This window comes from Pelobates fuscus, chromosome 6, assembly GCF_036172605.1.
Source record: "Pelobates fuscus isolate aPelFus1 chromosome 6, aPelFus1.pri, whole genome shotgun sequence".
Lineage (NCBI taxonomy): Eukaryota > Metazoa > Chordata > Amphibia > Anura > Pelobatidae > Pelobates > Pelobates fuscus.
This window is the reverse complement of record NC_086322.1, coordinates 237,278,660-237,304,697: the sequence shown is the minus strand read 5'-3', so window position 1 is coordinate 237,304,697 and position 26,038 is coordinate 237,278,660. Positions and strand designations below refer to the sequence as shown.

Sequence of the window (26,038 nt, the reverse complement as noted above, 5' to 3'; positions counted from 1 at the left end):
TTATGCTGCAATAGTTCTCAAAAATAGTACAGCACATGCATGTAAACCAATGTACCAGGTATCAGCTGGTATTTTTAGAAATGCTTAGCAATTGATTAAATGGGAAGTGATAAATACAGTTTCATTGTTTACTTTAGATCCTGCTAAATCTGTCAAGATATACTTCTATAAAGCATGCATCCTTATATTTTATTTTTGCATGAGGTCTTTGTTGCTGTTGTATGTTCTCCAATATTTACATGAATCACTTGATATAACTTGGTATAAAGACTGATCACGCAAGATTATAGTAGGAAAATATTTCCACCTCAGCTAAAATTTGCAACTGCAATTTGCATTTCCCCGATTAGTCTTTTCAGACGTACTGAAATGCAAGGATTAAGGCATTAGAATAATGGTGAGAGTGCATGTGGGCATTGATGATAACAGCCACCCTGTTAGCGCTGATAAGAGGGCTACATGTCAGATGAGAGGAAAGGTATGCATATAGATACAGACAAGTTTGTCTTTAGGCTACTTACAGATAGTAGATAGATAATTTATACATAAAAGTGAATGTGAAACCTGAATTCTATCATCTTCTTTCACCTAATCCCTATGCTATTTTAACCTATTAACTAGCTGTGGTCACCTTCTTTGTCACATTTGCAGATTTATTCTCTGTGTGACTACAGGTATTAATCGTTTCATGGTTTCATAAATTCTTCCTCCGGTACATTGCCAGGCATTAAAACATTGAGCATCTGTATTTTTATATATTCCTCATTTCAAAAGAGTACCCAAAAGAGAGACTAATACATAAAGGAACCCACGTACTCAACCAAATTATATTGGCAGCTGTCAGGTAGTTATATCTGCATGAAAATCATTGTCCAGCATAGCAGCACACCAGTATTTACAGGGATTGAACAGTCAAATGAAACTTAGACTAATGACAGTATAGGAAAACAATTGAACATTCTGGGTGAATATCCACTAGACTGCTGGTGCACAAATGCAGGCCAGTGATCATGTGTATAGTGCATATAGATATTAAAGGAACAGTCCAAGCACCGTAAACACAACAGCAGGCCCGAACTGGCCATCAGGCAAACCGGGAAAAGGCCGGTAGGCCGCGATGGCCATGGGTCGAGGCCAGCAGGGGAGATCACAGGATCTTCTGCCGGCCCATGCAGGGCAGCACTGGCCCTAGGAGGGACCACTGTCTCTTCACAGGCCGGAGGAAAGATTTGTGCGTCCTGGCAGCCTCCTTGACTCCCTCTCGCGAGCTCCGATATTATCAGAGTGTTGCCATGGTACCCTGGGGCAACACTCCGTAATACCAGTGCTCACGAGAGAGAAGCATGGTCTGTACCCTGCAGCGATACAGACCAAATAACCTGCCAGCTGGACTACCAGGGATCGTTATCAGCATGCTCCCCTCTACCCCAGCAAGGTAATAAGATAAGAGGGAGGGGGAGCAGTATGAACATACTTCCCCTAACCTCACTCCCTCTGCTGTTCTATGTTCATTCACAGCTGCTACAGCGGAAGAGGTTTCTGCTCTGCTCCAGTCCTCCCGCCCCACCACCTGCTCCCTAGATCCAATTCCCTCGCATCTCATCCGTACTCTGTCTTCTTCTCTTTCTCTACCTCTCACTAAAATTCTCAATCTCTCTCCTCTGGCATATTTCCAACGCCGTTCAAACATGTAACTGTAACCACAATTCTAAAGAAGCCCAACCTTGACCCTAACTCCCCATCCAACTACCGTCCTATCTCGCTACTGCCTTTTGCGTCCAAGATCCTTGAAAGAGTTGTGTATGTGAGATTGACAGACTTCCTTGAGTTTAACTCTGCTAAACCCGCTTCAGTCTGGTTTCCACGCTAAGCACTCTGTGGAAACGGCACTGACCAAAGTATCCAATGAGCTACTCGCTGCAAAATCTCATGGTCACTACTCTATCCTAATTCTTCCTGACCTTTCTGCGGCTTTTCACACTGTTGATCATCAGCAGCTTCTTCCCATACTCCGCAATATCAGTCTACAAGATATTGCTCTCTCCTGGTGCTCCTCCGACCTCTCCCAGAGCTCTTTCAGTGTTTCTTTCTCTGGCTCTGCTTCTTCTCCCCAACTGTTTGTGTCCCCCAAGGTTCAGTCCTTGGTCCCCTACTGTTCTCCATCTGTACTGCCTTCCTTGGTAAACTCATTAGCTCCTTTGGCTTCCAATATCATTTCTTTGCGGATGACACGCAAATCTATCTGTCCTCTTCTGATCTCTCCCCATCCCTCTTGACAAGTGTCTCTGACTGCCTCTCTGCTATTTCTAACTGGATGGCTGTCCACTTCCTTAACCCCTTAAGGACCAAACTTCTGGAATAAAAGGGAATCATGACATGTCACACATGTCATGTGTCCTTAAGGGGTTAAGCTCAACTTGTCCAAAACAGAACTTCTGGTCTTTCCTCCCTCAAGTGTTGCTACTCCTGTGTCTGTCTCCCTCCAAGTCAACGGTGCTACCATCAGTTCCACCACGCAGGCTCGCTGCCTAGGTGTTCTCTTTTACTCCGACCTCTCCTTCACGCCTCATGTTCAGTCTATCACCAAATCCTGCCGCTTTCATCTCAAAAACACACGCGCATCCGACCCTACTTAACGCCAGATGCGACTAAGGTGCTGGTCCATTCCACTGTCTCTTCTCGCCTTGACTACTGTAATCCACTTCTCAATGGTCTAACGTGCTCGCAATTTGCGACGTTACAGTCCATAATGAATGCGGTGGAGAGGCTCATCTTCCTGTCCGCCCACACATCCCATCCCTCACCCTTCTGTCAGTCCCTACATTGGCTTCCTGTAAGATATAGGTATCAATTTAAAATTCTGGTTCTTGCTTTCAAATATCTACATAATGCTGTTCCCAGAGACGGCCGCTCTCCCAGTTCTCTGACAGATGCATTGCAGTCCCCCCCCCCCCTGGACCGGTGGCCAACAACACCCACTACTACCATCCAGCCCACGCACCGACAGAGGTCCTGGACGGGACCGGTCACCCCAAGATGGCGGACACACTACTACCACATGCGCTGCAACCTACCATTCTCATACACAACGCTCATGGGCAACCACCGCAGAACCTGACTGGGACCGGGGAAATACTATGGGTCACGCTGGAAGCTCACCAGCCCACGCACCGACAGAGGTCCTGGACGGGACCGGTCACCCCAAGATGGCGGACACACTACTACCACGTGCGCTGCAACCTACCATTCTCATACACAACGCTCATGGGCAACCACCGCAGAACCTGACTGGGACCGGGGAAATACTCTGGGCCACGCTGGAAGCTCACCTTACCCTATCAGGGGCTCCGGCTGAGGCAGGGGAGCGGAGACAGGAGGGGCAATAGTTCTGCACCTACATGATATGTATAATCTTGAATCCGCATGTGCTGTCAGGGCATTGTAGGATCTGTTTACTTTAGAATGTCTCATAAAAAGCTAGTGGAGAAAAGCTCACACATAATCGTATGTTTGGTATGTCTTGTTACAATCTCATACCTAAAATGCCTGATAATAATGTTAAAACCTGTTATATTGTGCATATGAAAACTACCATCGGAGCGATCTTTAAGTGTCTCCTTGACTCATGTCTCATACAATTGCATGTGTTATTTGTTTGTTTGACGTTTAAAAAAAAAAAAGTATGGCAGTCATTCTTGGGAGTGCAATATACACCATCTTGATACCATTAACTTGCATTACCCCCATATGCCATAATAAAAGAAAGATTGACAAGAAAAAAAAAAAAGAGAGAGACATCCCTCTTGAACTCAGAATGGCAGTCAGTTTAATCCTTGGATCAAGAAGCATTTACCCTACATTGAAAAATTATATCCTTAAATATTCTGTTTTTGCAAGTATGCATCTAGTTGCTGTTTAAACATCTGTATGGACTCTGATAAAACAACTTATTCAGGCTACGAATTCCATATGCTTATTGTTCTTATGGTAAAAAAACATTTCCTTAGCATTAGACTAAATCTTCTTTCTTCCAGTCTAATCACATTACCTTGTGTCCTATATAAAGTCCTGTTTGTGAATAGATTGCAACACAATGGTTTGTATTGGCCACGAATATATATTTGTATAATGTTATCATATCCCCTCTAAGGCAATGTTTTTCTAAACTAAAGAGGTTTATATTTGTTAACCTTTCTTCATAGCTGAATTGTTCTATTCCTTTTATTAATTTTGTAGACCACATCTGCACTTTTTCTAGTGCCATAATATCCTTCTTTAGAACAGGAACCCAAAATTGCACAGCATATTCAAGATGCGGTCTTACCAGTGATTTATAAAGAGGCTAAATTATATTCTCATCCCGAGAATGAATGCCCTTTTTCATGTATGACAATACCTTACTGGCTTTAACCAGTGCTGATTGACATTGCACATTGTTGTATAGTTTGTTGTCTATAAAAATTTCCAAGTTCTTTTCGTGTATTGTTCTCCCTAATTCGCTTCCATTAAGGGTATAAGTTGCTTGTGCATTATTTACGCTATGGTGCATAACTTTGCATTTTTCAACATTTAATTTTATCTGCCATTTGAGTGTCCTGTCCCCCAGTCTATATAAATCCATCTGCAGCAAATTAATATCTTGCTTACATTGTACTACTTTACAGAGTTTTGTGTCATCCGCAAACGCCAACATTTTCAATGCTTTTTTCAAGATCATTTTATAAACATGTTAAATAGAAGAGGTCCCAGAACAGTTCCCTGAGGGACACCACTTGCCACCTTTGTCCAGCTTGAAAATTTACCATTAATGACAATTCTTTGTACTCTATTTTTAAGCCAATATTCTACCCAAGAACGAGAATTTTCATGTAGACCGATTTCTTAAAGTTTGAACACTAATCTATTGTGTGGAACTGCATCTGTATTGTGTGCAGCACTGCCCCCAATAGTGCAACCATCCTCATATTTCACTGGTCTAAAGTGGGTATATAATATTATGTATAAAATTGTGAATGTATCTGTCTCCTCTCCTAGAACCAAGCTGAGGCCCATTACAAGGGACACAAACATGCACGGAAGCTCAGAGCCATGGAGAGCGCAAGACACAAACAGAAGCATGGTGGCACTCGAGAAAGAGCAGCACTGCCCCCAATGGACACCAAAAGAAGAACAAGCTCTCAAAATGAAAGTAAGATAATTAATACAATTTCTGAAATTCCAAATCTTTTCAGAGACAATGCAAGATTGTTTAAGCAAATTTTGCCTCTTTAGATGATAAATTTATCAATTTAGATGATACATTTTACAAACATTAAATGGGTCCCAACTAATTTATAATGGATCTTATAACATCGGGGAGATACATTTAGAATGCTGTGTTTTGAATAGCTTAATAACAAACACATTTATAGAGTTTTGCTGATTTTAACAGCAGCAGCCGATCCTGATTTGATAAGTCTGGTGAGTCAAAAATCTGTGTCACCTTGAAAAAATGATCAGTTTTTCTTTAAGGATCATACTGGTTTGTGTGTTTTACTGGATATATTGCTTGCTTTGGGGCAGAACTGGTGTCTGTGTATTGCATTCCTGTAACTTTTGTTATTGTTTCCCTTTGAATGTTTTTTAGATGTTGGAAACTATAACCTACTAAAAGTAGGATATAGTACAAATATATTAAATGTGGGAAATGTATATGATTGGGGTGTTGAATCCAAAAATAAAAATACATTTAGAATCACATACATTTGCAACATACAAAAAGTCTGCATTCATACAACACACACAATCCATCTACATCTCCACCCTTCCACCTCTCCATGTGTGTCTTAAATGCCCCCCAGGTGGGTGAGTGGCAGGATTGGGGGAGTTATTTTCAGCGTGGAAGGGTGGTGACAGTGTGTGTGGAGGGGTGACAGTGTGTGTGTGTGTGGGTGGGGGGGGGGGTGACAGATACACAGAAACACTGGTGCATACACTGACAAACATACAGATAAACAAATAGACAAACACACTGACATACATACAGATACACACAATATAACACACACAGATACATACATGAACACATATGCTGATACACAGACACACAGAATGACACACATTCAGATACACAGAATGACACTAATACAGATACAAACACTGACACACATACAGATACACACATACACACATATGGATACACAGTCACACATGCAGATACACAGACATACTTAATGATACACAGAATGACACTCGTACACAGGCCCGGACTGGCCATCGGCTATCTAAGCGCCGGCCCTGCTGCATTCCATGATGGGCCGGTGGGGAGATCAAAGACCTCCCTCACCGACCCACTCGCACAGACATGCGGCCACCGTCAGGAGAGGACCCGGCAGCACTCTATCTTGCAGCTCCGCCGTGTTCCTCTCGCAAGATCCAGAGCGTTGCCATGGCAATGCCCCCAATCTCGCAAGAGTGAACTCACCACTAGCACCACCAGGGATGGTGTGAGAGTGCCGGTCTCCCCCTCCCAGGTACCACCGTGCCGGTCCCCTCCTCCCAGGCTTAAGGTTAGAAGGGAGGGATATAATGCCTGTTTTGTTTTTTTATTTAAAATAAATACATTTCAATATAGGCATTAATCTTCCTCCCCTCAACACACAATCCCTCCTAACATATACACACACAAATCACCTTCACACACAGCACACTCACATCACCCTCACACACAGCACTCTCACACACAGCACTCTCACACACACACATCACCCTCACACACAGCACTTTCACACACATTACCCTCACACACAACACTCTCTCACACATTACCATCACACACACACACAGCACTCTCACACACAGCACCCTCACACACTTCACCCCTCACACTCACAGCATCCATCACACTTTTCTCACACACACACACACTTTACCCCTCATACACACACACCCACTGCACCCCTCACACACACACATACTGCACCCCTCACATAAAAACTACACCCCTCACACACACCCACTACACCCTTCACTCACACATACTGCACTTCTCACACATACACACAGAGCCCCTCCAACACACTGCACCACTCACACAATACTTCCAAACATATATATAGATAGATAGATACATAGATATATAAATATACTACAGTACCCCTCACACACATACTGCACCCCTAAACACATTACATTCCAGACACACACTAGATCCCTTACCCATCTACACACACTAGATCCCTATATACATACACTCACTAGATCTCCTATACACATTCTGGGTCCTTCAAACACACAGTAGGCCCCTATACACACACACGCACACACTGCACCACCTACACACACACACTACATTCCTGACATACACACTCTGGATCCCCTATACACACACTAGATTCCTTCTAAGCAAACACATACTACATTCCCTAAATACACACTCTCTACAACCCCTACAAACACTACATCACCTACACACACACACACACACACACACTATAGTCTGCATGCACACAATCGGTACATCCCTTATACACACACTCTCTTCAGCCCCTATCCGCACATGCATTACATTACACCACAATCAGCTCACTTTACACACACGCAATCTCACAAGCAGGCTCCAAACACATGCACAATACTCTTTCCAAGAGTGCACGACTCACTGTACAATTTAGTCAGATTTTACTCTGATTGTATGTTGCTTGGAATGCTTTTTTAAGTGTTGAGGTATGAAGCCAGCCCTACAGCATTTAAGCTCTTTATTTGTGTAACAGGACCAGGACCCATTTATAGAGACACCAGAGACAAGTTGCAAGGAAACACAGCACAAGCATGTTATTAAATTTGCTTGCACTGTGCAAAACAAATACAGGGCATTTTTCTCATGCTAGAGCTCTTCAGCAGAGCTCTGCGTATGGTCTTCCCTGGAAGAGCATTGAACCAACATGCTCACTTTTTGAGGGGGCGTGCTTGTCATTGGTGATGACAAAACACACCCTCTCTGCCCCGCCACCTTGGGCCGATGTGATAAAAAAATGCCAAGGCCGAATTTTTTTCCTGAGTTCGGCCCTGCTCATACAAACAGTGACACACAATAGGGGCATACACTGACACACATGCAGACAAACAGATACACATACAGACACATGCAGACAAAAGTATATGCATACATACACACAGATACACACACTGACACCCATGTGGATACACAGACACACATAGACACACATGCAGATACACAGAATGTCACTCATACAAACAGTGACACACATACAGATTCATAGGGGCACACACTGGCATACATGCTGATACACATGCAAACAGATACACATACTGACACACGTTCAGAAAAACAAATACACATACAGACATACAGATACCCATATAGAGACATGCAGACTAACAGATACACATACAGACACACAGATACACACAAACATGCAGGAAAACAGATACACATACAGACCAATACGTTGGTGGACTAATGGACAAAAAAATAAACTTCGGAAATGCCAGTTGAAAAGAATAAAGCGATCACGGCAAAAAACGCAAATACGTCATCAGCACATAGCACGAAAACGAGGCTGGAGACACAAAGCTTCCACCACAGGGATGCAGGTGAATACTATTATACCGCCGCTCCCAACTGGCTGAAGGGGCGGTGGGAAAATGGGTATTAAAACCAAATGAAGATGGAGAATAAACGTGACACTATCGGATGACCCTGAGGAAGTTCTGTCTTAGGATGAAATGCGTAGGGCCTGGAGACCTACATAGTGACCAGACTGTAGTGATTTTTGTCAATTTTATTGTTTTATTGGATTACTTGCTGCTATTTTATTGTTCTGGCTCGGGAGAAATCCCTTTCGCTATCCTGACTTTGGAAGAGCAATATTTTTGATATGCAAGACATTTTTATCCTTCTTGTAATTGCAATATAAATAAAAGGTGTTTTTACTTTTATATTGGAACACTATGTTTGTGTCTCTCCCTCTCTTTCCTATGTACATATGAGATAAGAGAGAATAACAGAAGGAAACCCATATGAGCCTGCAATTAATTAATATCTTCTGAGTGCAATAATACCACCAGCGATTTATCGTTTTAACAGTACTACACTATTATAGTTTTTTCTTTCTATAGATTGTATACTTTATATATTAATGCAGGAGATAAGAGGAGTCTTACCATCTTAATATTTGATCCAAAATGGTAATACTTTTTATGTTTTTATCAATTTCCACTTTCTGGTGTTCACTTTTCTTATATATACCATATTTGTTTTATTTGTATTTTTGGTGGGGCTAAAACACTAGATGCAGGAAGCTATAGCCCTGGAGGTCAGAATATTTGTGTTTTTATTTTTAATTGTACATTAGACACATGCTTCTTTAAAGGAAGATCACTATTATAGTGATCCACAAGGCTACTAAGGGCTCCACCAGGTTGGGATGACGTGCTAAAGAGCATACTGTTCTATTAGTTAGGTAGCATGGTGAAATGTCATTGAATACCTGGATGTGCAATATAGGCTTGTTTCCTCATGGAAAGCATAAGCAGCACACTATTCATAGGTGGAGGGGAGTGGGGATATGTCATGGCATATCCCCAAAACTTTTTCAGTATATGGGGTAATTGGATTTTGCTTCAGGCTCAAGCCCCAGTTGTTTCTGGATACCAAGGAAAACCACTGGTACCAATGGAAAAACTGCCCAGGTTCCAAGTACTTTAGGTATACCTCTGCCAAGCACAGTTCTGACATTTTAATTTTGTATGTATTTCTTAATAATATGACAATCCTATTTAGTGAAGATGCATTTAGGGAGGTTTCTATTACTGCTACATTTGTCATCTTCTGCATAATCAGCCTGCAAATCAGACTGAACAAAAGGAAGAGATTCCTCTTTGATGTCAGTTCTGGATGTTAACATATCCCAAGGAGGGGGCCTGCGATAAGCCTGAAGAAGCATTTGTTAATTGCATTTGAACTAGCTGGCAGAGATAATTGCTTGATTGTCCCAGCAGAGCTCCAGTGCCTATTGTGCTCTTGTAAAAAAAAAAAAAATATATATATATATATATATATACACATATATATATATATATATATATATATATATATATATATAAGTTGAAAAAAGATTATACATTATTTTTCTGTAAGCACTGGCTGGTACATAGCAATCTTAATCAAGATCGGAGGTAGATTAATCTGGGGAACATGAAAGAAATGGTTTTACATTTCTACGTGCTAATGGCTTGAACATTCTCAATAACAAGTATTCCTGAGCTTCTCTTGTGTGCACTAAACAATAGCTGGACTTCATGTTTGGTTATGGTAAGCAAATTGTAATATGAACAATTGACACAGAGGGAAAACATATCAGTGCTTTGCATGTACCCCACATTTTACGTTCGTGTTCTTTGTATCAGGTTAAAAATTAGTTCTTAGAGAGTTTCTCTAACCATAACCACTACAGTTTAATAGAGTGGCTTTAATGCCATGAGTCCCTTCAGCTTTTATCAAAATGTTTCTGAGCAATTAATAAAAACTTGGCTTATCCTGTCACCCAATGCCCAGTTCATATTTCCTGGTCCTTTAATCCCTGTTTGGACCTGACAAGCTACCATTGTAAAGGGTTATTGGCTGAATTTAGAAAGGTGTACAATTAACAGAGGGATTGCAAATGTTTGGCCTAAAAAGGCCACTGTATTTTTGTAATGTAATGTCATTATTTTTACCTACAGTTAAGGGAACATATAGTCCTGAAAATATTTTCCCAACTCTGATGCAGCACCCAGTTTCACCTCCATCAATCACTGCTGACGCAATTCATGATTTCATCCCATCCAATACTTTTCATAAAGAAGCATTAGAGCCAAGAATGTATTTGTATGCTGCGCATCAGCAGCATTTGATTGAAGAACCAAGTTTTATTATGTTGTGGAGGTGGAAAAGCCTATAGTGTCTGTCTGGGTAACATAGAATGTAGAAAATTGATGGAAGTGCACTCCACCCCTTGCCAAGGAATCCAGGGTGCTTAACTGGATATGTCCCAGTACCAAAGTGGACCAAATATAATAGTAAAAATAGAAAATGAATCCAGGCACTCCAAATGAATTCCAAGAAAAAGGCAGTTTATTGGAACCAGCAGCTACAAAGCGAAGTTTCAACCTCTAAGGGTCTTTATCAAGCTGATATCAAGCTTGATAAAGACCCTTAGGGGTTGAAACGTCGCTTTGTAGCTGCTGGTTCCAATAAACTGCCCTTTTCTTGGAATTCATTTGGAGTGCCTGGATTCATTTTCTATTTTTACTAGGGTAACATAGAATGTGACGGCAAGTAAGAACCATTTTGCCCATCTAGTCTGCCCAATTTTCTAAATACTTTCATTAGTCCCTAGCCTTATCTTAAGTCTAGGACAGCCTTGTGCCTATCCCACGCATGCTTAAACATGACATCCACAACAGGCGAGCTGTCTACAAAGTGTTTAAAGAGTTAAAACTTCAGGACCAATTACACTTAGACCACTTCATCTCAATGCCATTCTAATGAATAACGCTGGCAGTATTTGCCAATGCTTTAATAGGTGCAGTCATCAGTATTAAGAGGCATGTGCTATTGAAACAGTAAAGACAGTAGATAACATTGCTTATAGAAACCTCTCTGTATCATGCTGAGTGTGAATATTTAGAACAGAATACAATACTTACAGTAGTGTATATTGTAATAACTAGACATGTGCTTTTCCTTAAATGGATCAGTTCATTCAGAGGCGGCTCTAGACTTTGAGGCCTTAGGCGAAACGCAAACATGAGGCCCCACTAACAAAAAAGTGTCACATATACACATTGATGCACTGTCTACCTGTGTATGTGCCTGAGAGTGTGTCTGACAGAGAGTATCCTTGTGTGTGTGAATGTATGTCTCTGTGAGCATGTTTGCATTTTTGTCTGAGACCCTATGTGTATGGGGTAGCTGCTTGAAGTGTGTTGTGTGTATAGGGGGGGTGATGGTGAGAGGGAGAGACGGGTGATGGTGAGAGGGGGGTGATGGTGTGGGGGTGATGGTGAGAGGGAGAGGGGAGGGTGATGGTGAGAGGGAGAGGGAAGGGTGAGAGGGAGAGGGGAGGGTGAGAGGGGAGGGTGAGAGGGAGAGGGGAGGGTGATGGTGAGAGGGAGAGGGGGTGCGATGGTGAGAGGGAGCGGGGGGGGGTGATGGTGAGAGGGAGCGGGGGGGTGATGGGGAGAGGGAGCGGGGGGTGATGGTGAGAGGGAGCGGGGGGTGATGGTGAGAGGGAGCGGAGGGGTGATGGTGAGAGGAAGCGGGGGGGTGATGGTGAGAGGGAGCGGGGGGGTTATGGTGAGAGGGAGCGGGGGGTGATGGTGAGAGGGAGCGGGGGGGTGATGGTGATGGTGAGAGGGAGCGGGGGGTGATGGTAATGTGAGAGTGAGAGGGGGTAATGTGAGAGTGAGGGGGGTGCGATGGTGAGAGGGAGTGTTATGGTTAGAGGGAGAGGGGGTGCGATGGTGAGAGGGAGAGGGGGTGCGATGGTGAGAGGGAGAGGGGGTGCGATGGTGACAGGGAGCGGGGGGTGATGGTAATGTGAGAGGGAGGGGGGTGGGGGTAATGTGAGAGGGGGTAATGTGAGAGTGAGAGGGGGGTAATGTGAGAGTGAGGGTAATGTGAGAGTGAGGGTAATGTGAGAGTGAGGGTGGGTAATGTGAGAGTGAGGGTGGGTAATGTGAGAGTGAGGGGGGTAATGTGAGAGTGAGAGGGGGTAATGTGAGAGTGAGGGTAATGTGAGAGTGAGGCTAATGTCAGAGTGAGGGTAATATGAGAGTGAGGGGGGTAATATGAGAGTGAGGGGGTAATGTGAGAGTGAAGGGTGGTAATGTGAGAGTGAGGGGGGTAATGTGAGAGTGAGGGAGGTAATGTGAGAGTGAGAGGGGTAATGTGAGAGGGGGTAATGCAGGGGTCAAGTCCTGGGGAATAAAGTGTGGGAACTCACTTGAGTTCCACCCTCACCCCACCACCAGAAAAAAACAAAACTTGCATGCATATATAAACACGTACACACACACTCACAGACACACACACAGACTCACAGACACACAGGTACACACACACACATACACTCAGACACACACACGCACTCACAGACACACACGCACACACTCACAGACACATACACACACTCCCAGACACACACACACTCCCAGACACATACACACACACACTCCCAGACACATACACACACACTCCCAGACACATACACACACACTCCCAGACACATACACACACACTCCCAGACACATACACACACACACTCCCAGACACACAAACTCCCAGACACACACACTCCCAGACACACACACTCCCAGACACATACACTCACAGACACATACACTCCCAGACACACACACATACACTCACAGACACATACACACTCCCAGACACATACACACACACAGACATACACTCACAGACACACACACAGACACACTCCCAGACATACACACACACACACTCACAGACACACACACACACACACACACTCACAGACACACACACACTCCCAGACACACACACACACAAACATACACACATACACTCACAGACACATACACACACAGACACATACACACTCCCAGACATACACACACACACACACTCCCAGACACACACACACTCCCAGACACACACACACACACAAACATACACTCACAGACACATACACACTCCCAGACATACACACACACACACTCCCAGACACACACACACTCACAGACACACACACACACACACACAGACACACACACTCACAGACACATACACACTCACACACACACACTCTCATACACTCCCAGACACATACACACACACACTCCCAGACACATACACACTCCCAGACACACACACATACACTCACAGACACACATACACTCACAGACACACACACATACACACACACTCACAGACACACATACACTCACAGACACACACATACACAAACACACACTCACAGACACACACACATACACTCACAGACACACACACATACACTCACAGACACACACAAAAATTATTTGTATTTTTTTTTTAAAATTTTAAAATGTCCACCCAGCCTCCCTACCTGGAGAGCTGGCGTGGACCTGTCCCTGGGGTCCAGTGGGGCTTCAGTGCGGCCGGCTCTTGTCTCTCTCTCAGACGCAGCGAGGGAGCTGTGTCCTCTCTGCTCCCTCTCGCCGCGCGGGCTGTCTGCTGATGCCGGGAGCCGGAAATGACGTCATATTCCGGCTCCCTGCATCAGCAAACGGCGCGGCGAGAGGGAGCAGAGAGGACACAGCTCCCTCGCCGCGTCTGACAGAGAGAGACAAGAGCCGGCCGGGGAGGTCCATCAGGTGGCCATTAGGCCACCTCTTGGGCCCCCCATGACAGGGGGGACATTTGGGGGCGGCAAATGCGAGGACCTGCAGGACCATAAACGGGAACGGCGTTCCTGCACTAAAAAAAGTGCAGGAACGCCGTTCCCACGCGTTCCTGCAGGACTCGAGCCCTGGGGTAATGTGACAGTGAGAGGGGGGTAATGTGAGAAGGAGGGGGTGATGGTGAGTGGGGTGAGGCTGAGGGTCGTGACGGAGGGTTATGCTGAGGGTGGTGAGGGGGTGATGCTGAGGGTGTTGCTGAGGGTGCTGAGGGTAGTGATGCTGAGGGTGGTGGGGGGTGGTGAGGCTGAGGGTGGTGGGGGTGAGGCTGAGGGTGGTGAGGGGGTGATGCTGAGGGTGGTGGGGGAGTGATGGTGAGGGTGGTGGGGGGTGGATAGGCTGAGGGTGGTGGGGGGTGAGGCTGAGGGTGGTGGGGGGTGAGGCTGAGGGTGGTGGGGGTGATGGTGAGGCTGTGGGTGGTGGGGTGATGGTGAGGGTGGTGAGGGTGAGGCTGAGGGTGGTGGGGGTGATGGTGAGGCTGAGGGTGGTGGGGGGTGATGGTGAGGCTGTGGGGGTGATGGTGAGGCTGAGGGTGGTGGAGGGTGATGGTGAGGGTGGTGGGGGGTGATGGTGAGGGTGGTGGGGGGTGAGGCTGAGGGTGGTGGGGGGTGATGGTGAGGGTGATGGGGTTGAGGCTGAGGGTGGTGGGGGGTGATGGTGAGGCTGTGGGTAGTGGGGGTGATGGTGAGGCCGAGGACCTGACACACTCTGCCCTCAGGCGGTTTAGGCGGCCGCGAGGCCCCAGCCAGAGCGAGGCCTTAGGCGGCCGCCTAAACCGCCTAATTAGAGAGCCGCCTCTGAGTTCATTTGATGATGAATCAATTTGTTTGATGAGAAATCAATTTGTCTGGCATAGAACCCCTTTCAGTTTGTTTTCAAACTTTTTTTTGACAGTGTCATGAAGGGGAGAGGCATAGTCATTATCACATAGATGCAGTTTAATGCACGTTTTAATTTCTGCTGCTACAGGCACACAGAATGGACTTTCCAAGCACAGCGACCTGGAAACAGAACACAGTCCCTTAACCCAGACACCAGAACCTGCCACAGCTGATCATGAGGAAGAATGTTCTTCTCCCGAGGCAGCAGAAAGCCTTGCTGGGGCTTTGGACTCTGAGACCATGGTGTCTGAGATAACTTACAATCTTGATAAAGGACCTGGAGACACTTGTGATACAGCACCGGATGGTGAGAAGGATCCAAAGTGCAAGGAGCACCTGTACTGTACTACCTGCAAAGTCACTGTGAATTCAGCATCTCAGCTAGAAGCCCATAATGCTGGTAAAAAAGACTACGTGCATCCTAAGTCTACTAATGATGCAATATTTCTGACCACATTCTGAAGTAGTCATAACTATGATGTATAACAAAGCATGAGGCGCCATTAAGTAGGTAAACCCTTAAACCCCCGTTAACGGCGAAACGCGCGTCGGGACTGTTATAGAGTAGAAAGCTGGTCTCACAGACATGGGATGATATATTCTGAGATACATTAGATTTCACCAGCTGCACTCTTTTTCATTTATTTATTTAACTTTATTTAATTTATTGTTCTGATTTCCTATTACTACCTACCTACATAGGGAATCTATCTGGGAGATCGCGCTTTACTATACCCCTCTATACTCATTTATTCTAACAAGATGGACTCACAGAGTTACTATATATAACAGAGAAGCGAGGAGGGATTTAGAACTTTTTAAGGGGTGCCCTCGAAGGCACAACAGAGTAGGAATCTTACTACTTACTGATTTCTGTTTTGGCCCCTATCTGATAAACAACAATTCTCTCCCTGATCGATAACTATTGACCACTTGTTGGAACTTGGCAATACAAACCTGTATAGAGCGATCTACTTGTACATATTTGTTTTACTTAATATATATTTCTCCTGTTGTCTTGGGTATTTGTATATATATTTTTATCACATAATTTTGGGCTAGACCGAAAGGAAATAGAACGGTAGCAATATAGTCTTTTAGGGGCTAATCTTTAGTCTGGGATTTTCTTTTTTTTTTTTTTTGTCCTACCCTTTTGATTTGGTTACTTACCTTATAGATATATTTTAATCGACATATTAAAAGTGACGTTTTTATTATTTTTTTGGGTTACTCATTTTTGTTTAAGGGTTTACCTACTTAATGGTTCACCCAGGTGCCTCATGCTTTGTTATATTATTTAGTCTGGGGGTTACCCCCCCTCTTTCCATAGAGTAACCTGACACCTTTTTCCTAAATTATCTCTCAGTTTGTAACTATGATGTATGTTTTATACTTATAGTCATCAACATTTAAAGAATAGCATTTTTATTTAGGTTTAGAGGATTTAAAATGTTAAATTAAGACACATCTTGCCCTGTCACAGTCTTTAATGAGCGAGGCTCATCTTCCTGTCCACTAGCAACTTCCACCCGTATTGTACAGTGCTGCAGAATTTGTTGGCGCTTTATAAATAATAATAATAATAACTGAAAACAAAGAAAGCTTCATTGGCAAATGGCTAAACTCAGACATTTAACACATTTCCTATTCTTATTTCTGCACCAGTTATAATAATGTCTTTAATAATGCTTGCTGGTTAATTGCATGTTCTAAATAGAGACAGGGAATATAATACCAGTAATAATTGTGTTTATGGCAGCTGTGACTGCATATTGTGCAAGCAAAATGCTTTCTGGCACAGAGAAAGCAATGAGCTACTAGTACAAACTGACACCATTTCAGGTATACACACAGCTCTCTACCTGTAATGTCAGCAGATGCACTTCGTTGTTTAAACGTTAGTAGCAGAGTTGTAACAGTCATATAAATCAAACTAGCAATATATGATAAACTAAGATTATATTAAAATTACTAGTTCTTAAAAATGTAAGCATAATATTTGGACAGCATGTATGATCTACGGATTAATATAATGTTTTAAATTGTCTACTGAACAAATCTGTAAAAAAATTAATAAAATGTTTTCTTAGAATCTGGTTGTCACCCTAATGTACCCAATAAATATGCACGGTTTGCCTTAATTATAAAGAACTTATAAAGAATAATGAAAAATAACCTTACCAAGTCTGCCAAATTATTAATACCTGTAGCTTCTATTTTTTTGTGGTTAGTTATAACTAACTATCGCTATGATGGTATTTGTGACCCTTGTTTCCCAGTGGCTCCACTTGTTTAAAGCTTGGTAGAGCATCAGGGGAAATGTCTCTTCACACCTTTGCAGGGCCGAGGTTAGATATTACTATTCTACAGATTTACATTTAGTAATAAAGCTACATATATGTCATGTTCCTGTTGTTTTTCTGAACAGGTGCAAAGCACAGGTCCATCTTGGAAGGACAGAGTACCCACCCTAGGAAGGGGAAAGGCAAAGTGCTAAACCGTGCAGCACGGAAACCTAAGAGGATTGGCAACAAAACCAGTGTTGGCATTCAGAACAAGGCCTTCAACTGCCCTGTGTGTGAGATCCATGTGAACTCCGAGACACAACTGAAACAGGTGAGGTGAAATAAAATGTATGAATTGGATGATTGTCTGGAATATCCTGTGGGATTCAAACCTACCAATATAACCAGAATATCATATCTCTTTCACCACCAGTGAAGGCATTTTTACCCTCATATTCCTAGTAGGTAACATTCTTGATACACATTCTTGAAGCACTATTTATAGACACATAACATTAGCCTTGCCTTTTCCATACATATCTCCTATCCACAAATACATTGTATTGTCTTGTATAATCTGAATGTACCTTTAATACTTTGTTATTATTATTATTATTATTAATACAGTCTCCAGTCTTCAATCACATGTAACTCTGGTAATCAAAATCCCTGCTGCTGTACCTCAAAACAACAACACCACTAGCATCCTTCTGTTTCCACACTCCTCCAAATAGTGCTGCTTGGCCTCATGGCTTACGGTATAATACCACTGTATATATAGAGATGTTCTGGATACCGCACTCATCAAGTAATCCAGGTGCTCTGAAGCCAGGGATGGCCAGGCCTCCCTTTCAAGATATGCAGAATAAATCATGGTTCAGGCACTCCGGGATAACAAAAAAATAGCAGCTTTATTAGTGCAAACAGCAAGTTTGACAGTTACAAGCAGACAGACACACACACAGTTACAGGCAGGCAGCCATACACACAGTCACAGGCAGACAGTAAACAAACACACACATACAGGTAAAGGCAGTCAGTCACAGTTACAGGCAGACAGTCACATACACAGGACCGGATTTAGGTTTTAGGCGCCCTGTGTGAAACATTTTCACAGCGCCCCTCCCTGGTCAAACCCACGCATCTATGTATCGTGTATGTATAAGGATGTTGTGTTTGTATATGAGTATTTAATTCAGATTTTAGAAAATGCACGTAGGCCCATGTGTGAATGCTAGTGTGTATTTTTGCAGTGTCACATGCACACAGTCCCACAGTAAGACATACAATCAAATGCACACAATTATACACATAGTGTCAACTATAGCCACATGTATATAGTTCCAGATGCATACCCACTTGTTACAGTCTTTCAGTCTCATGCATACATCTAAACACAGTCACAAGAAGAGGCAGTCACACACAGTCAGTCATACACACACACTCACTCAGTCAAAGGCAGACAGTCACACACACACACACACACACACACACAAAGCTACAGGCAGCCACAGGCAGACAGTCACACACACACACAGTTACAGGCAGACAGTCACACACACTGTCACACGCACAGAGTTACAGACAGTCTCACTCACACACACACAGTTACAGGCAGAAAGTCACACACACACAGAGTTATAGACAGTCACACACAGTTACAAGCAGACAGGCAGTCTCACACACACACACCAAGTTATAGGCAGTCTCACACACCCACACACACAGTTACAGGCAGTAATTTACACACACACACACACACACACAGTTACAGGCAGTCACACACACACACACACAGTTATAGACATTAACACACAGTTGCAGTCAGACAGACACACACACACAATTACAGGCAGTCACACACACAGTTACAGGCAGACAGTTACATACACAGTGACAGGCAGACAGTCACACACACACACACAGTTACAGGCAGACAGTTACACACACTGTCACAGACACACACAGTTACAGACAGTCACACATACATAGTCACACACACCGTTACAGATACACAGTTACAGTCACACACCGTTACAGACACACACACAGTTACAGATAGTTACACACAATCACACACACAGTTACAGGCAGACAGTCACACACAGTTACAGACACACACACACAGACACCTTTCTCCATTATGCTCTGGAAGGGGGAGGAGTGGAGGCTGCAGTCCCTGTCTAGCAGTTGTGGAAGCAGGAACTACTTCCTTCTTCCCCCTCAGTGTGCAGAATAACCAGGCAGCGGTAGCCCCACACTTAGCCCCACCCCCCATAGCCAATTTAGCTCCGCCTCCTCTGTCAATTTAGCTCTGACTCTTCACCAGTGTGTGAGCTGTGTCGGCCGCCTGGCGCCCCTGCTGCCATGGTGCACAGCTCACACACCCCTAAGGCCGGCCCTGCACACACACACACACACACACACACAGTTACAGGCAGTCACAGGCAGAGAGACACACACAGTTTCACACACACAAAGTTACAGGAAGACAGTGTCACACACACACTCTCTCACTTACAGACAGTATGGACTGGAAGAGAAGTGGATCTATTGAAGCTCCTGGAGTCTGTTAGTTGGGGAAGCAGGGACTCCTTCATGCTTCCCCTAGATGTGCAGCAGTAACAGCAGCGGGTGGAGGCAGTGTTTGGCTCCGCCCTCACTTTTCTTACCTGCAGCTGCCTGCCCTTGTGCGTGTGAGCTGCAATGGCGCTGCACAGCTCACACATCCTAAGGCCGGCCCTGGTCATGGCACCCGGGGTGGACTGCCACCCGTTAGTATACCACTGGGTATGCCACTTATCACTCCCTGACTCCTCTACAGTTAAGTGAGAGCAAAGACCTGAAGTTTATGGATAATCCATTGGCTAAGGAACATCACTTGAGCATTTTCAGCCAATGAGCTAAGCCCAGCATCGCTGAGTTTAATTCAAAGCTTCTGGCTCTCACTGAGCAATATTGGAGGCAGAGAGCAGTACCTGCCGAACCCCAGATAAGAAGTAAAAAAAATCTTAAATGGTATGATTGTGTACAAGGGTATGGTGCTTGAAGTGTTCCTTATTTTTCTAGTAAAAATATACCTGTTCCTATGCATTCTGTTCAATGTAATGGTTATGTTCACTTTCCTCTATCGTGCATTCTGTATCTTGCACATTACAAAACACTTCACTCACATGTCAATGTGTGTAGGCAAATTTCATCTCACACCAGCATGTGGAAGAGCAGATATACTCTGATATATGTCGTAATATTTATTTACTTGACATGTGATGATTTAATCATTTCACATGTGGCAACCATGCTGCTTCTAAGTATTGCCACATGGCAAAAACTCCTCATCCCGACACATACTTTGTCATATGCAACCATATGGTGGAATACTAACTCATACTCACACATGTTGAAATTATTCTTCATGTACTGACAATTGGTACAATCTGACAGATGACAGGATATGTCTAAAAATTTCCACTTGCTCACTAGTCATTTACACATGGAATTGTGACCCTGTCAACTATGCCATTGATCCCTCCAGCGCATGACTGTTGTTTAAAGCAGTAGCGTAGCCTAACAGTGGAAGCATACACATCCTAATTATAATGACATCCATGTTTGGCCCTTTTTTTGACAGTTTTCACATCTATGGTGTCAGGAATACATGTATGTATTCCTGACATTATAGTGTTAATTTAATCAAATTAAAATAACATTCTGGTCACCATAACAACTTTATCTAAATGAAAATGCTATGATGCCAGGAGGCCCCTGGGTGCACTCTTTCCTTTAAGGGGTTAAACCTCGCTTAAATGGTTTAACCCCAAAAAGACTTCCTCCAGCTCCAGATCTCCAGGTCGCTCAGTGGTATTCGGCTTCTGAAACGGAGTGCCAGGAAGTGCACATTGACGTCAGGCATAGGTGCCACTGATTGGCAAGAGTCAGCTGATGCTCAAAGTCAGTGGTTCCCAACCCAGTCCTCGTGGAACCCCTACTAGTCCAGGATTCAGGGATTACCCAGTTGTATCTAAGGTGTTTTTAGAAAAAGAAAAAAAAAAACACCTTGGACACAACAGAGTGATCCCTAAATCCTGGACTGGTAGGGGTTCCACGAGGACTGGTTTGGGAACCACTGCTCTAAGTCAATCGCTAGTTCCCGGTTCATAAAAATGTTTTACTTTTTGTGAATGGGGAGCTACTGATTGGCTTAGAGTGCCAGCTGACCTTTCTCGCCAACCAGCGACACCCCTACCCAACGGCACTCTGTGTTTCCTGACACTCAGTAAAAAAAATTAACATTAACACTGAGATTTTTATTTTTTTCCTCGGAAGATGAGATGGTCCAAAGTTTCCCTGCCAGGCCCAGGTTCCAAAGCCTTATGATGTGGTGTCCAGAAAATGGTGGAGGGATTCCCTTTCTGCTCATTTCTCTTCCTTTGTGCTCCTTTTCCTAATTTACCTTTGTGCTTCTTCTGCCCCTTCCAGCTCATTTCTACTCCTTGCTGCCCTTTCTGCTCCTTCTTCTACTTTACCTTTGTGCTCTTTCAGATTATTTCTGCTCCTTTACCTTTGTACTCCTTCTGTCCCTTCCTGCCCTTCTTCTCCTTGCAGACCCTTCCTGCTCCTTGCCACCCGTTCCAGATCCCTCTGGCTCCTTGCAGACCCTTCCTGATCCTTGCTGCCCCTTCCTGTTCATTTCTGCTCCTTCTCCTACTTTACCTTTGTGCTCCTTCTTCCCCTTCCAGCCCCTTTCTACTCCATGCTTCCCTTTCCAGGTCCTTGCTGGCCCTTTCTGCTCCTTCTTCTACTTTACCTTTGTGCTCCTTCTGAATCTTTCTGCTCCTTTACCTTTGTGCTCCTTTTGTCTCTTCCTGCTCCTTACAGACCATTCCTTCTTCTTGCAGCCCCTTTCTGCTCCTTGCTGAACCGCCCTTCTTCTTGCAGACCCTTCCTACTCATTTATGTTCCTTTCTGCTACTTCTCCTACTTTACCTTTGTGCTCCTTCCAGCTCATTGCTGCCCCTTCCAGACCCTTTATATTCCTTCTCCTGCTTTACCTTTGTGCTCCTTCTGATTCTTTCTGCTCCTTTACCTTTGTGCTCCTTCTGTTCCTTCCTGACTCTTTCTGCTCCTTGCAGACCCTCCCTTCTCCATGCAGACCCTTCCTGTCCCTTTCTATTCCTTGCTTACTCTTTTTGCTCCTTGCAGACCCTTCCTGCTTATTTCTGCCCCTCCTGCTCCTTCTCCTACTTTACCTTTCTGCTTCTTCTGTCCCTTCCAGTTCATTGCTGATCCTTTCTGCTCCTTGATGTCCCTTCCTGCTCATTTTGGTTCCGCAGGGGGTGAATGGGCAAGCGCACCACCCTGCGGACGCCCATGACTGTAACTGTGCCTTGCAAGAAATACCTCTTTCTAAATCTGGAAGTTTGCATATATCTCATCCAACATAGTTCCACAACATGCAGCACTTCAGAATACTTTCATGGCTTCAGTGAACACTATGAATGTTTCTTAGACAGGTTGACTGATTTATAGGGGAAATAGATCAAAAAGTAAGTTCCTTTCTCTTTCTAGATATACAGGAATATCTATGGTAATCACAGTGAAAATAATAATATACTAAACCCCTATATGTTTACTGGGATTCAAATCATGTACAACATCTTACATTATGCTGTCAGATACATTGTGAGTTCTTTCTAGGCAGGGAAGCTGTGCATCCGGCTGTCCCAGAGGACACATTAAAGAAGGAGGCTTGCAGTGGTGGTATACTTTCAGGCCAGTCAAGTAGCGTTGGGATTGACATTTAAACACTGTGAAACATGCACACTAGGAAGAATGCTTCCTCACAGAAAGACATGTGGCAAAATATTTACCTTACATATATAAGAATCCATTTTTTGCTAAAATACTTCCTCTCAAAATGATTTATTAAGGATTTTTTAATGTATTACATTTATATATGAATAGCTTCAATCTTATAAAAGTCACCTTATTACTATAGATAATCATCCGTCTTGCTTTATTTCGCAGCACATGAGCAGCCGTAGGCACAAAGACAGACTGGCCGGAAAGCCCCCAAAACCTAAATACAGCCCCTTTAGCAAGTTACAGAAGAATGCAGCATTAGCAGTAAGTATGCATGTATCAAATTGCCATCCACAGACTGTACAACATTAATTCTATTTGATTTGTCTATAGAAGATTGCTTGACTCTCTAAAAAATAAAACAAACAAAACAGAATACATTTTAAAAAATCAAACAGAAGAAAACAGTTTTGTCAAGCCTTTAAAAGAAACAGGAAAATGCAGAATAACTCTTAGATATGAATTACACATATAAAAATTTAAAGGGGCTTTTAGTACCTTCTGGTGGTACATTCTAGATATAGCATTCTTGAAGGGAATTAGCACTTAGAGTTCCAAAAGATAAATAAAAGACATAGTTTAAGAGTATAGGTAAAATATAATGATATATTTATATAATTTCACAAGAATTTAACATTCATGCACATAACAATTTTAATATATGTTTTATTTTTTTCTCATTATAACAGACCAGACTGGCATTGCATAAACACCTGACCAAGACTCTTGCTGCACGCTTTCTCCCAAGTCCCCTCACACCAGCAGCTGTCTGCACTCTTCCTGGTCCCCTTGCCTTGCGCCCTGCCACTGCGGCTGCACTCTTCCAAACTCCTCTCTTGGGACCAGCTCTGTTCCGAAATGCACCCCCTGCCCTGAGGCCAGCTCCGACATCCATAATGTTTGCTCCTTACTAAACTGTATCCCAAGGAGAATGTCATAGAAAACAGTAAAAAGGAGGCTTTCCCACAATGATACAACCAATGCCTTCCTCTGGGTTGACAAATTGTATACCATTCTTGCTTCGTTCTTGATCCAAAGCACATCATCCATTTTGGAAACTGGAATTTGCCATCCAAGCCATAAAGTCTAAAGTCTATAGACTTGGACGGGACAGTCTTATCGGCCCATGTCTGACTGTTCTTTTTTTTTTTTTTTAAGTAAGGATGGCACTGGGGGGGAGGGGTGGTGTTTGAGAGTCTCATTATCTTCCATTGCACTGGGTCAGGGAACTTTTATCTTATATCAGGGAATCTGTCTCCCTGCTACATAGTGGGAGTGAGATGTGAGATGATGTTAGCAATAAGAATGTTTTGGGATAGTTGTTAATGGCCCAATAAAAAGCAGGTCAAAACTACACTTAATCAAGTTACCGGTAACTTAATAAAATATCAACCTGGATACTAAACTGATATATGAAAAGCAGTGCATTTGCAGCCTTGACCTCAATAATCCAGGTAAAAATACACTGTCACCGAAATACATACATAAATACCTACATACATGTGCCAAAAGTGACATAAATTACACAAAAAGAAATGCCATACTTTGAACTTTACGTTCTCACAGCTAATATTAAAGAAAAACTCAAATTAAAACACAAAAATGTAGGTTTAAAAGATAGAAAATCCATGGCATAAAATGTGCAATCTTTCGCGTAAAAAACAATAAACATTGCAAGAAAAATATGCCTACATTGAAGCACTTTAGTCTTGAATGAAATTAAGTGAGTAATTAGATCTTTTTTTTGTAACAACCTGTCTGCACCGATAATTTTTTTACATAGCAAAGATTTTTTTTTCTTCAGCTTATGTTGTTCTTTGTTGCCATGTTTCTTTGTTGGAAAAAGTATGTGAACCTATAAAAAGTTATTTTAAGGTGTTTCGCATTATGGCAGACATTATCATGGAAGAATAAAAGTGTCCAAGCTAAGATCAAAACTGGCAAAGATATGATCTTAATTGTGAGTAAATTAATTTAAGATGTAAATCACATATGATGTGAAAAAAAAACCATCATGTGAAAAAACACAAGAGAAAGGAATGATGTAAATTGGTATGACAGATTTATATCCTAGGCTCAATTATTTTACAACCAAATTTCTTCATGACATTTCGATAGGTTACTTATTGGAGGAAACAGGCATATCATAGCATTCAATCCTCAAGCAACTATCCACAGAAAATAAAAGCACTACTGTAACCCACTTGACTTGTAGAAAGAAGACAGCAATTTATATATGACAATTAATGATTATCATAATAGTTCTGTGAAGAATAATTGGCAAAAATAACCTAAAAGGAAAATGTCCATGTTTTGTTGCCAAAGCAGATATCACCAGTTATAAAAGTATATGCTTCTTGCTTCACATACTTTCTCTAATAAAAACGGATTTCGTAACAATGTGTTCAATAAAGGCAGGCCTTTTGGGGTAATTTAACCATATTATCATTAGTTATCACTTGGGTTACTCAAAATGATGTGAAGAAATGATGCTCATGGGTTTACAAATGTTCTTTTAAGACCTATATTAAATATTATACCAAC

General features: G+C 43.1%; 1 protein-coding gene across 3 annotated transcripts in view; it reads left to right on the top strand.

The window, feature by feature from the left end:
- ZNF385C (zinc finger protein 385C) overlaps nt 1-25,263 on the top strand; it is an 845,536-nt gene extending 820,273 nt beyond the window's left edge. For all 3 annotated transcript variants that reach the window (XM_063458900.1, XM_063458899.1, XM_063458901.1), the window contains 5 exons: nt 5,035-5,188; nt 15,436-15,747; nt 17,776-17,963; nt 23,660-23,758; nt 24,184-25,263. In XM_063458900.1, the coding sequence (XP_063314970.1) occupies nt 5,035-5,188; nt 15,436-15,747; nt 17,776-17,963; nt 23,660-23,758; nt 24,184-24,408 (978 nt within the window). In that variant the 3' untranslated portion in view covers nt 24,409-25,263. The remainder of the gene's footprint in view (nt 1-5,034; nt 5,189-15,435; nt 15,748-17,775; nt 17,964-23,659; nt 23,759-24,183) is intronic.
- Nucleotides 25,264-26,038: the final 775 nt, after the last annotated feature.